The sequence below is a fragment of the Bradysia coprophila genome, unplaced genomic scaffold, assembly GCF_014529535.1.
Source record: "Bradysia coprophila strain Holo2 unplaced genomic scaffold, BU_Bcop_v1 contig_232, whole genome shotgun sequence".
Lineage (NCBI taxonomy): Eukaryota > Metazoa > Arthropoda > Insecta > Diptera > Sciaridae > Bradysia > Bradysia coprophila.
In genome coordinates, this window is record NW_023503493.1 from 15,436,933 (window position 1) to 15,450,395 (window position 13,463).

The 13,463-nt window shown below is 36.7% G+C and overlaps 1 protein-coding gene and 1 long non-coding RNA gene across 2 annotated transcripts; both read right to left on the minus strand.

Annotated features, from left to right (window-relative positions):
• Positions 1-3,826: 3,826 nt before the first annotated feature.
• Positions 3,827-4,681, minus strand: LOC119076948. The gene is made up of 2 exons (XR_005087722.1): positions 4,229-4,681; positions 3,827-4,075 (listed from the first exon to the last, which is right to left on the minus strand). It is a non-coding gene; the product is annotated as an uncharacterized LOC119076948 (long non-coding RNA).
• A 6,257-nt stretch (positions 4,682-10,938) lies between these two features.
• On the minus strand, positions 10,939-12,765 carry LOC119076949 (H/ACA ribonucleoprotein complex non-core subunit NAF1). The gene is made up of 3 exons (XM_037184002.1): positions 12,170-12,765; positions 11,884-12,110; positions 10,939-11,825 (listed from the first exon to the last, which is right to left on the minus strand). The coding sequence occupies exons 1-3, from the start codon at positions 12,622-12,624 to the stop codon at positions 11,077-11,079; spliced, it is 1,431 nt and encodes a 476-aa protein (XP_037039897.1). The 5' UTR covers positions 12,625-12,765; the 3' UTR covers positions 10,939-11,076.
• Positions 12,766-13,463: the final 698 nt, after the last annotated feature.

Sequence of the window (13,463 nt, forward strand, 5' to 3'; positions counted from 1 at the left end):
TATAAAAATCTGTAGTTATAAATTCTATAAAAAGTGAAGAAGATAAAATGAAAATGCAGAATAATTATTAAATTCTATTGATATGAAATCTACTATGAAATGAATATACCTTTGCAACAACTAAACAACTATAAATTATTAAGTATGATGAATAAGATGAAAATAATTATCGGATTCAATATATATAATAACTTGTAAGATTTAATTTTCGTTTTATATTTTAATTGAAAATAAAAAAAAATAATTATAAACCAGACACACAACTATAAATGTTAACTGATATAATTTCACTGTTTTTCCTTTTCCTTTTTGTAATTCTTAATTTTGACTTATAAAAATTGAAATAAGCAAAAAATTTAAAAAAATTAAATTAAAAAAAAATCATGAAAGATAACAAATAAAAATTAAAATATGATTTTTGTACTGTGTATACATTTAAGAAATTACGATTTTAAGAATAAATATAGGAAAATGTTTATATTTAAAAAGAAAGAAAAACTATCAAAATGACATGAATGGCATTTTTCATTTAAATCATAAAAAAAAGAAATTATCCGAACCTAAAAGGTAAGTTGTTTAATACCAATGACTCAGTAACTGCAATTGATGTCAATACGAAGCAATTTTAGATGCTGCTGTTACTAAAAGGACAAAAGTTATCTGTCAGAAAGAACGACGACGTCTATCAGATTGTCTCATTCGAGTCTGAAGTTCACAAAATATCTTTCTTTTCATCAAAAGATTATGAAAATGGTCAATATAAACCAATTAAAAGTTTATTGCGACCACAGACAGAAAGTCTGGTAGCACCAAGTGATGACGGATTAAATCTGAAATGAAACTAACACAGGCACTAGGTAACGTATTGTAACAATAATGGATGATTTTTGTTATTCCAGTGTGCAGTTCAAAAATTCAAAGGTAGTGAAAGGAAGTGTTCAACATATTCAGTTCAGGGGCGTTATTTAGACTGCTAAAAAAATAAATAGTTATTTACGTATCGATTGAGGAGGCCGAAAGAGTTACATATTAAGTTTTCATGCTTCGGGCCGAAAATGAGGGCACTTTTTCGAATTTTCTCGGGTTTCCGGCCCTCTGCATGTAAACTTACTTCGTTCGGCCTACAATCCGCGAAATTGCCTAAAATCAATCGTCCAAAACAGGTACACAAATGGGGTAGGGTAATCTCGCACACCACACAAATTCATGGTGTGCGAGATTCACCTCTAAGTGGTGAATCTCGCACAGTCATGGCTTTTCGTTACATGTCGTAAAAGGACGCATACTATGATCGCGTGTGCGAGATTCCCCGACACCACACAAATCACCATTTATATGCTGCCTACTGGGGACGAAAGTTGAAAAATGTAAGGCAAAGGGGCGACTTTCGGCTCATGGGTTTACATTTTTTGATTTCGTCCCGCAGTAGGAAGCATATAATAGTTATATTTTATGCCAAATACTGCGAAAGTTTGTATTTTCGGTCCTCAAATGGTGACCGAAAGTAAAAAAATTCAGGCCTTGGGCCGAAAGTAAATGTCACTGTCATCATTTTACTTTCGCCCCGTGGGCTTGCGTATTTGCGGGCCGAAAGTAAATGTCACTGTCATCATTTTACTTTCGGTCCTCATATGTCTCGAAAACACATGTTCACTTGATTGAAAGTACGCATTGAGTGTAGTGTTGTGTTGACGATAGCCAAATATTTTGTGAGCAAGTGAATGTATGTTTACAGTAATTTCATTTGTTAAATTGTTTTTATTTTTATACCAGGGGGCTGCCGCCCCCTGGACCCCCGCGCTTTTCGGCATTTTGGTGTTTCTACAGCAAATTTTGTTGATAACTCAACAGTTTAATTAAAATTATGTTTTGTTTCGGACCGAAAATACAAATCTTCCGCATTATTTGGCATAAAAAATAGTATGCATCACTCGGGGCAAAAGTAAAAAAATTCAAATCGTGTGATTGCCGCCCTTGCCTGCGGCGCGGGCTGCAAACTTCACACGTTTGAATTTTTTTACTTTCGCCCCTTGTTATGCAAAATACTATTGTGTATCTGTTTTGGACGTTTGATTTTAGGCAATTTCGCGAGTTGTAGCCCGAACGAAGTGAGGGCTACATGCGAAAGTGCCTAAAATCAAACGTCCAAAACAGATACTCAAAAAAATTTTCATGTAAGGAGTCGGAAACCCGAGAAAAATCTCGAAACTCCCTCATTTTCGGCCCCGACACATGAAAAAGCAACATTATGTAGCCATTTCGTTGACACACTGTAAACCAATAAATATAAACATACGACGCGACGATTGAGTAAGCTTGTATTCATCTAGTGTAGGTATGATAAAAAAAACCCAGAGGAATGCTAATTACCAATACGGTCAAAACAGCCGCACAAAGTGGAGAATTACAATTGTCTCAGCGCTAACCACTCCATCATACTTATAAAACGAACAATCAATCAATGTAAGTAAATCGTACATCGTACGATTCGTGCTTCAATCGCATCTTACTACTTTTAAAAAAGAGTCAATTCGCCAAAACTTCGAACAGCTTATATGGAATCGGGATTAAAGCTGACGGCGATCCAAACGAGCTATGGCTCAAATGAATCGTCGTTCAATTCTGATAATATCGTGGAACAACTTTTTTCCCGAAAAAGTTTTGTTGGGCTGTCATGGCCCTTAGAAAAATTTTCTCAGAAGTGGTCGCGAAAATCGTTTTTTTAACAATTACTCCAACATGCAAAATGTGAATAATGTCAAATTGTGTACGTTTATGAAGCTCTAAGTACTCTAACCCAGAGCTTACTTCTCGCGCTATCCATTGACACCTCACTCGACCATACCCACAGTCCCAGATAGAAATGGAGTTGATTTTTCACGATGTCCATCAAAGTTTGGAAAATCTTCGAACTTTAAAGTTCCCCAAAAAACGTTTTTTCGAGCGAATTTTGTTATTTATAGCTTTACGAGATAATAGTCAGTAAAACGTGAAACAGCCATAGATCTTTTTTGTAGAAAAAACATATGTGAGTTGGTGAAACAGGAACTAATCAGAACAACAATTTTGAGTTCAATTTACTATATTCAAAAAATTGATGAGGTAAAATTTGTTGTAATGTTGTTGATTGTAATGTAATTGGCAGTTATAGGAATATTCTAAGAGTAGTGCGAAGAAGTTATTGGCAATTTAGCTAGATACAGAGAGGCAGACTCTTTTAGGAACAACAGATACAAGAAGCGAATAATCTGTTTATTCTTTTGTTCAAAGTATCTATCGTCTAGCAACGCCTATCATTTTATACAAAATCTTGTACTTCATTCATATCGACAAACATTTTGCTACATAAGACCGCAGTATAACCGGACACAGTTGCTGATTTCGGTAGTAGCAGATGAAACGTTTCTAAACTTATAGTGTTACATTGTAATGATTTTCAGACAATCTGTTATCAGAAGACAGTGCCGACATGATTTTAGAAATTCAAACGAATTATTAAATGTCTCCTCTTAAATATCAAAACTGAGCGTTTGTTTGATTTAAAAAATGAATTGAATTGAATTTAATTGAAAAAATAATTGAATGTTATATTAATTGATAAGAACTTTTCTCTATCGAAACTCGGTACGTGACTTAGATGTTTTTTTATGATTACAAATGCAATCAATATCAAAAAAATATGGACGCTTTTCTTTAAAATAAAAATTTAATTCAGGGTCAGGCAGGTACAACCGTGCTTAGTATTCAGTATTGACTAAACTGATATTCGGTAGAGTTGAACAGTCAGGTTGGGGATACAGATATAAACTGCAATTAAAATGCGAAATTTGATGTGTTCATCGACTAGACATAGACAATTTTATTGTTCCTTAGTATTTTTCAATCATCATAATATGATAAATCCTCCGATTGCTCGACATGAGCTTCAGTATTGGATGTTTTATACCAAAATAGATACGAATGATTATCGACAACTTTGAGTGAGCTCACAACCATCGTGGACAAAAAATTATCATCTGGTGCATTGGCGACATCCGGTTCTGTAGTCAAATCGTATAACATCCAGTACGTGTTCCTGTCGATGAAAATTAGAGAAATAAACACGTTGGCTTCAGGGCTGTCAACTTGGTAAACCCCAAGTTCACAGCCTTCGTTTTTCTATCAGTCAAATAGAATTGTTACCATTGTCAGACTCAATAGAACGTTTTGAATGTAATTTATCACTTACGTCTCATCATCGTTAGGCACACCGTCTATTTCAGTTATTAAAGTTCCAAAAAGTGGATGAGTGGTGTATTCAAATTTAAATTGTTCCCTCCTTTGTGATGCCTGTTGCATTGCATTCAAAAACACAATTCCACATTCAGAGTTCAGATTGATAGAATGCATCTCCTCCACATTATCACCGATCCAGATTGTATATTGGTAATTTATTTTGCACTCCGTTGATTCAACGGAAGATGAACTGCTTACACTTTCGTCCGACGAAGAAAAACTATCATCGTTCTCTTCAGTAGAGCTTGAACTTTCGTCAGACGTTGCAGTCACACAGGTAATCAAAACCGCAACGATAAAAAATGGAAAAGTTTTCATTGTACGTTTGTTTAATTGGAATTCTTGCTGAAGTGAACTTCACTCAATAAATTTACGATGATTTGTCCCCGGAACATTTTCCATCGGCTTTGTTTTATAGCGAGCGACATTATCAAGCCACTCGAATTAACAAATAGTGACGAAAAACACATTAGATTGGGATATCTTATCGAGAAAATTGAGTGCAATCAAAATTTTAATAAAGAATATTCTGCTAGCAATAATCGTTGGATATTATACATAGCCGGGCCGGCACCTAACCATTTATAGGGAAACCAAGTGTAAATATGGATATGAGAACGCATTGCACGAACTGATGAATAGTAACATACCATGCCTTTACGTGCAATGATTATCACAACTAAACTCGTTGAACTCATACTGACTTCTGCGTTCCCATTACTGTTGACTCAATCCAAAGAAACTTTAAAGTACAGAAAAAATTCAACATTAACAGCAGCAACAGAGTAAAAACGCGAAAACACACCATCCAGTCGTTCAATTTAAGTGTTCGTTTCGATGTAAGTTGTACAGAACGAAAGTTGCATACGAACAAACTGAAAATGACTGCTCTACCGATTCTGTGCGCCTAGTAACACATAGGATTTCGTTTTCAATATTATTTTGTGAAATTCAATTGATGAGCGAAGTCAAAATACACTCCTTCGTGTGTTACGTGAATATTGCAGCACCCATTTAATTGGACCTTGTATTTAAGACGAAAAAAACACTTTCTCTCCGTTCGGTTTTGTAATTTTTGTTAGATAATCATTCGTAATTTCTGTGCTCGTATTGTTCTGGGTATTTTGTGAATGAAGTTACTCCGCCTAACTCGCTGAACCACTCTTATCTCACAATTGCATATAGTATTGTCGGAATGTTTTTCAACTGATGTCTCTTACCGTGTCTTCAAAGTTCGCAATTTCTTAGCAAAAACACAATACAACTGAACGAGAACGTAATATAAAAATCGGTTTGTAGCGACAAGACACCAAAAACTCTACCAGGCTAACATCATTTGGTGCTAACATCATTTCATTAGGAGTCGTAGTGCTTCGGAAATGTATGAATGTCTCTCAAAGCCGGTTGTATTTGTTAGCGAAGCAATATAACGAAAGAATCTATGGAACGTCACGCCAGGAATGTTAGCTTTGAAACGCATGTGAATCTATAAGGGGAACATAAAACGAGTGTGGAATGGTTTCCCCATATTGTCGGTTGTTTTTGTTTTTTTTTTTTTCAGTTCGGAGTTCTGTGACACTCAACTGAAAAACATTCTCTGAACGATGGTACTTTAATTTCGACATTTTTCTTTGGTAGAATATAAACCTCTCTAATTTGGAGTAAATCTTCGTTGTTGAGATTGATTCTGTGAAGCATCAATAATTTCCATTGATCTATTTCGCTCTGGCAGTGAGATGATAAAATCATCTGCAAGTGTTTCCTATTCTCAGGAATCATAATCCTCAAGTGTCGAGTCAGTCATGTTTTATTTATCGTCTTTGCTGCAGACCAATGAAATTATGGTTATCTTATAAAAGGTTAAATGAAAACATTAGAATCAATCTGTATGAAAATGTTTTGCATCATCTCTGTTCACATAGATTCTGGAACACATTACCAAAATCGTTTATTTTGTGAATGTTGGTCGAAAGACTTTTTGGCGAATGTAACAAAACCCCTTTTTACCTATCATCTTATTAACACTCCTAATGTACCACAAGATTCATTGCAGATTCTTTTAAGTTCTTAATATCTCTTCCATACGACACAATGTTCACCGATTCATTTTTCGAAGTTTGCCAGAACTTTTCGAATCGAAACATTTAATGTTGTGTCTTCTTTCTCTCCATTAGATGACGTGTCGGCCATCCATATGCTCAAAACAAACGAGGCATTGAAAACGTGTTTTGGTCCTAGTTTTCATTGACAGATGCAGCAGTCGCGATTTTGAATAGAAAAAGTTCTAACTTCATTTGACAGTTTCGAAAATTTCGTCATGAAAAATAGGACCAAAACACGTTTTCAATGCCTCGTTTGTTTTGAGCAATAGCGACGAGCCACCAAAATTTGGATCAGAGACGCATAACATTGTGATGGTGTATACGAAAATGTTTGCAGCTCGAAGTCAATTTAATAAGCTGTGAGCTTAGTTCTTTTTGTCGAATTTCTTTAAGATTTCAGAATTCCAATGCCCGTCCAGTTCGCTTTACAATCGTCGTGCTATTCTTTTGCTGTATATACGTCCTGAATTCCTGTTCCTATTTCATTGAAAATTTTTGTTACACGCTCACGATACGTTTTATTTTATTGGATTTCTACTGTTGTTCGTGAGTTTGTTCATTTCGATAATCATTTTGCATTAAAAACAAAAATGTCAGGTCAGTGGAAGAAAACTTCTCCGTCGATGTATAAAATCCATAAAATCGAAATTGAAAATTCGACATCACTTTTCTAGTGCAAATCAGGTTAGCAGAATCAGTAAGAGCAAAACCGGAAGAAAATTTCAAAAATTTAAAGCGAAATCGCAACAAAAATATTTTCAACACACACATGCACTGGTTTAATAGGATCGCATAAATTCGACGGACGTATAAATTTACACTTCCCCACAGCCGTGGAACCAAAATATCCGAATAGGTTCATGCGCTCTGAAAAGTAAATTGTATCCGGATAACATCAAATTTGAGACGATATACCAATGACGAATACGGAAAAAGAACAGCGTAAATTTTGGGTTGCATTGCGGCGGTGTAAGAAAATGGCGGGCAGATGAAAAAAGGGTTTAAGTTGAGTGAAATTCCGAAATTTCGAACAGGAGAACATAATTGATGAGAACGTAAAATTCATCGTCATTGCTGGTAGTTTTAAAATGTATATACTACACGAGTACCAATACAACGCTGTTTGCCGACTCACACAGATATGAAATATACATAAGTAGGAACATGTTGAGTAGATGTTCGATGTGAAAATGTTACTATATTCTCTCGTTGATTTTGTTTATCGCATACTTCTGTTATGCATATAGGTGAGAGGTACATTTCGTTATATAAAGTGGCATTTTTCGTTCTTTATACCGATGTTTGAGCATTTATTTAGCTCTAATTGTGAAAACAATTCGAACCGAATAATTTGAATTGGGCGCAAGAGTTTTCTCTTTGTCAGAAGTCAACGTTTTTAGCCCCGTACGAAGTACGAAGGGGCTTATAGGATTACGATGCCGTGTGTAATTGATGGAATTCGAAGCAGACGGTAAGGGCAAAGTGTTTGCCTATGTTCATAGATGACGAATCCGCAATAAAAATTTGGGCCGTCTGTCCGTCTGTCCGTCTGTCCGTCTGTCCGTCTGTCCGTCTGTCCGTCTGTCCGTCTGTCCGTCTGTCCGTCTGTCCGTCTGTCCGTCACGTCGATATCTTGAGTAAATCAAATCCGATTTCAAAAATTTTTTTTTTCCCTGAAAGATAGTCAAAATAGTGAGGCTAAGTTCGAAGATGGGCATATTCGGGTCGGCCCTTCGTGAGTTAGGGCCACCTAAGTGATTTAAGGTCTTTTGGTGATATTTATGGCAAAATAAACGATGGAAATGTAAATGACACGGCAAATGATAGGTATTGTTAATACCAATCCAGGAAAAAAAAGTTTTTTAAAATCGGGTGAGTGGACCGTGAGTTAGGGCCTTAGAAGTGAAAAGCTGCTAGGGCCCTATGTGTATTTTACATAGAACTCGAGTAAATTTAATCCGTTTTTCGTAATTTTTGTTTCATTTGGAAGGTAATCGAACGCCGAATAGAAAGTTGTTGAAAAATTATTAAATTTGGGTCCTTGGACTAAGGCCACTACTAGGGCCCTATGTGTATTTTACATTGAACTCGAGTAAATTTCATTCGTTTTTCGTAATTTTTGTGTCATTTGGAAGGTAATCAAAGGCCGAATAGAATGTTGTTGAAAAAAAATTAAATTTGGGTCCTCGGACTAAGGCCGCTACTAGGGCCCTATGCGTATTTTACATACAACTCGAGTAAATTTCATCCGTTTTTCGTAATTTTTGTTTCATTTGAAAGATAATCGAACTCCGAATAGAATGTTGTTGAAAAAAAAATGAAATTTGGGTCCTTGGACTAAGGCCGCTACTAGGGCCCTATGTGTATTTTACATATAACTCGAGCAAATTTAATTCGTTTTTCGTAATTTTTGTTTCATTTGGAAGGTAATCAAAGGCCGAATAGAATGTTGTTGAAAAAAAAATTAAATTTGGGTCCTCGGACTAAGGCCGCTACTAGGGCCCTATGTGTATTTTTCATATAACTCGAGCAAATTTCATCCGTTTTTCGTAATTTTTGTTTCATTTGGAAGGTAATCAAAGGCCGAATAGAATGTTGTTGAAAAAAAATTAAATTTGGGTCCTCGGACTAAGGCCGCTACTAGGGCCCTATGTGTATTTTACATATAACTCGAGCAAATTTCATCCGTTTTTCGTAATTTTTGTTTCATTTGGAAGGTAATCAAAGGCCGAATAGAATGTAGTTGAAAAATAAATTAAATTTGGGTCCTTGGACTAAGGCCGCTACTAGGGCCCTATGTGTATTTTACATATAACTCGAGCAAATTTCATCCGTTTTTCGTAATTTTTGTTTCATTTTTTTTTTTTTTTTTTTTTAAACATGGCATGAAACCATGTTTTGACACCTTTATTGGTATGCTATAGTACAATCTTAACTTATATGTTAATTTATTACTATTGATGACAAATGTTACCAACTGTCTCTCTGTTAGAGACAACCAGCCGAACGTGTGTGAGTTTTTCCATTCCATTGATTGGACCTCATTTTGATGATGGTAGCATCGTTCACTGCGACATCTGTATTTCAGCAACCCAGACCTTGAGAACATTCTCTTCAACGACATAGCCAGGCACCTTACTATATCGCTTGCTTGATTGCTGATTGAAGAGCTTTTCCCATGATAATACCGACCAGAAATTCTATGAGGATGTCTTCTACGACGTAGCCAAGCACCTTACTAAATCGCTTGCTGACTGCTGACTGAAGAGCTTTTTGTTCCCACCATTTGCTGATAGATGGCGATTGGTGTCTGATGTATTCGCTCGTTGGATTCGTATATCACATAGCATTAATAATTTTTTTATTAATGTGTCAGCGATTTCGAACTTACGAACTTTCAGCACAATAATTCAGTGTGAGGCTAACGACTTACACACTGCGCTATTGAGTCGACTTTTTTGTTTCATTTGGAAGGTAATCAAAGGCCGAATAGAATGTTGTTGAAAAAAAATTAAATTTGGGTCCTCGGACTAAGGCCGCTACTAGGGCCCTATGTGTATTTTACATATAACTCGAGCAAATTTCATCCGTTTTTCGTAATTTTTGTTTCATTTGGAAGGTAATCAAAGGCCGAATAGAATGTAGTTGAAAAATAAATTAAATTTGGATCCTCGGACTGAGGCCGATACTAGGCCCTATGTGTATTTATACTCAATAAATTAAAATTTTAAGGCTATTTGAAATTTTGGTTTTATTTGAAAGGAACGTCGTACGGGGCTTCGTAATTGCGCTATGTGCAATTTCTAAGATGTACACATTCCATAATAATTTTACTTTAACTACTTTAACCGGCGCATAGGCTTACGGTCAAAGTAGGGTGACAGACGCACTAGGGTCACGTACGCAATAGATATACGGGTTTGTACGGGGCTCAGTCGCAGCAAACGCTCCGACTGTTCTGATGGCTCGTTTCATAAAAGGACTAGCCAGAAAAAGGGTGAATCGTCTAAAGTAGAGGAATATTTCTGTCTACAAACGGCTAATCAACTGTTAGCGATATCATTCAAGCGACGATTTCTTGTTATTTTATGTATAAGGCGTTTTAAAAGGGAATAGAAACAAGAGACTTAACCAAAGACAATCTCGGAGTAATAGTTTGATCGATGGAAGTAATAGACCCGATAATACTACTGGTTATATGCTTGCCCTCTGTAAGAGGTTAATGACATGTAGTACAGTGATCGAGGGAAATGTGGACGGACCAAAATTAATAGCATGTTACTATTACGTCCTTGCTTGTAAGTTTCTTATTTTGGCAAGTGGGAGCTTTGCGGAACGAGCTGAAAGCGAGTGGAGTAATCACTCAAGCCAAAACAATAACTTACAAGCGCCTTCGGCCTAGGATCACAATCAGACACAAATTCGGTTGACTACATTTTCTTTAGGAATTTCATGCTTTTTTATAAAAACCCATCGTCATCCTTACCACACCACAAGTCAGTTTAGAGACGCGGAATCAAACGCAGACTAGCAAATAAAACATTTTACCGGTGTCGTATGCTGCATTTTATGTTTTATTTCTGTTCGAAATACTTATTATAACTTTCATCTTTTAGAGGTGACAGACCGTTCTTATCCACATTATGGAAAATATATGATTAAAGGTAAGAGCGAAAAAAACTAACTTTTATTCAAACCTCTACCAACGAGAATTAGAAGAAGGAGGTGGTGGTGGCGGTGGCAGTAAAAGCGATTGTGGAAACGGTCCCATCGGTCCACTATTTCTCATTGGTGAATTCCAATTCGATTGTTGATTAGATTGTGGCAAATTTTGATGCCAACTATGATTAGCGGGTGGACCATAATTCCTATCATATCCTGGTGGACCATAGTTTCTATTTTGTCCAGGTGGACCGAAATGTCTATCCTGTGCAGGTGAACCGTAATTTCTATCGTGTCCACCTCCTCTATTGAAATTACCACGACGTTGTCTCGGTGTTCGTTGGCGGGTATTCCTTTTATTATTTCCATTTTGTGTTGGTGTTGAAGTTGGGGCTGCTGTCTCGTTCGAATCGCTTTCATTTATGCTGTTGTTTCGTCCCCGTCTCATTCTTCTAGCCTTTCGTTCTTCTTCATCATCAGAGAAATCCTGTGTATTCAATGGTTCGATATCGTTTTTCCAGCTCGCATCACATCCTCTCTGCTTCATCAGTTCGGATACGGCAACGAAGGATGTGTGTTCAGTACGCGGTGCAACGTATACCAACGAACCGACGGTTATGCCTTTTTCCACAATTTGTTTATTCGAGTTGAATCGCACACAGTACATCGGGCTATTTATGTTTCCAAGTACATCGAAAACGTGACCTAATGGTTTGGTTCCTTTGTCCAAAAATAAAATCGAATCAATGTCGATGGGTCGCGATTTTGGCAGTGAGTCGACAACAACTGAAAAGAATATTTGTGAAAACAATGGAACCCACGGTATAAATCTTCCTTGACTTACCCAATTGATCCACAATTGACATAACTTTGCCAAGAATAACACATTCTTCCTCTGGTACGGAAATCTTTAAATCTTCAATGGGCGGCAACGAATCTATCGTAAATTCGCCTTCAACTCGAATGGGGCCTCTCGTTTTCGGGTCTGATTCTTCGAGATCGTCATCATCCAAGCTAATTATTTCATGTTGAACGCTGATCACCTCAATATCCGAGTCGTCGGACGATGTACTGAAGATGTGAATTTTATGAAAAAAATCTGTGATTGACTTTGTATCACTCGTACATACCTCTCTTCTGAATCCGAACTGATGACACGATAATTACCAGCTGTTATGGTCTTCTGTAGCACCTCTTCGACATCATCAATGGCGACAACTTCACCACTTGATGATGAACCATCTTCAGATACTTCCTCTTCCGAATCTGAATCAGATCCGTACTGTGCGATCAATTTCAGCGCATTGGATTCGATAACACGAAGATCTGTGTCAGGAGCAGGAGTAATGTGTGTTCGCATACTTTCGGTTACACTTTGAGGAATGTCTGCTTGAGGAATTTCTGCATTGACGACTGGAACGTCTGAGTCGGTATCCATTGACTGAATCGATTGATCGGTTGCGTTGGGTACCGTATTTTCTTTGACTGGTAGCAATGTAACATTTGTTGCGGACTCGATGGGCTCTTTTAGCACCAACTCCATCAATTCACGTACTTCGGCACTGACATTTTCTGTGTCAGACATGTTGACTAATTTCACAGGAAATAATTAACTGGAAGACAATCTAATTCGTTCAATTACAGCTGAGTGTTTTTAAAAAATGAATGTTAGGTTGATGTCTCGTAATGTTAAACAAAACCCACGTGCGAATGACAGTCGATATTTCGTAAATTCACAGATGGGAATATTTTACGACGAACACTCGTCCCAGTAAGAAAATCGAAATTTCGTATTGTGCGAGGGTTTTTTGAATGTTAACGTGCACGAGAATTTTGTAAGTTTTTCTATATTTGAAAGTCTGAAGAGTTTTTAGGATTATGAGAAGTGGGTGAAACCTAAATCTCAGCACCTTGAAACACCTAAATGAAGAGTTTACAGAGCAGTTGTCTAAGATAGGGTACGTATGTTCGTTATTCCGAAGATACGGAACAAAAACGAGAACAAAAGAAGAAGAAATGACGGGGACAGATATGGGATCCATTTGAAAGACAGGTGATCCTATTCACTCTTTGTTTTGTTTATTTACCGTGAATGTTAATGTTTGGTTCTCGGTTGGAATCGGCGTTATGTGTAATTCGAAAAAATACTATTTTGTGTGTTAATTTACTATATTTCGATCCTTGCTTGGGATCACCATCAGGCCAATTAGTCCAATTAGTTCTTTAAATTCAATCAAATATGCAAAACGAGCATAGCTCACCCGACATAAATGTAATACATTTTTTCGAGAAGAAAGGTATACAAAATGCGATATCTCTAAATGAACGGAAAATAATTCCAATACAATGCTCTCTCAAGGATATTAACACACAAAAAGTATTTTTCGAATTACACATAACGCCGATTCCAACCGAAAACCATAC

Excerpts from the sequence above, each read along its gene's own strand:
- LOC119076949 (XM_037184002.1), bottom strand. The coding sequence starts at position 12,624 with ATGTCTGACACAGAAAATGTCAGTGCCGAAGTACGTGAATTGATGGAG. Across the intron at positions 12,111-12,169 it reads AGTTCGGATTCAGAAGAGAG|TACATCGTCCGACGACTCGG; the intron begins GTATGTACGAGT and ends TCACATCTTCAG. Across the intron at positions 11,826-11,883 it reads GTCAATTGTGGATCAATTGG|TTGTTGTCGACTCACTGCCA; the intron begins GTAAGTCAAGGA and ends TATTCTTTTCAG.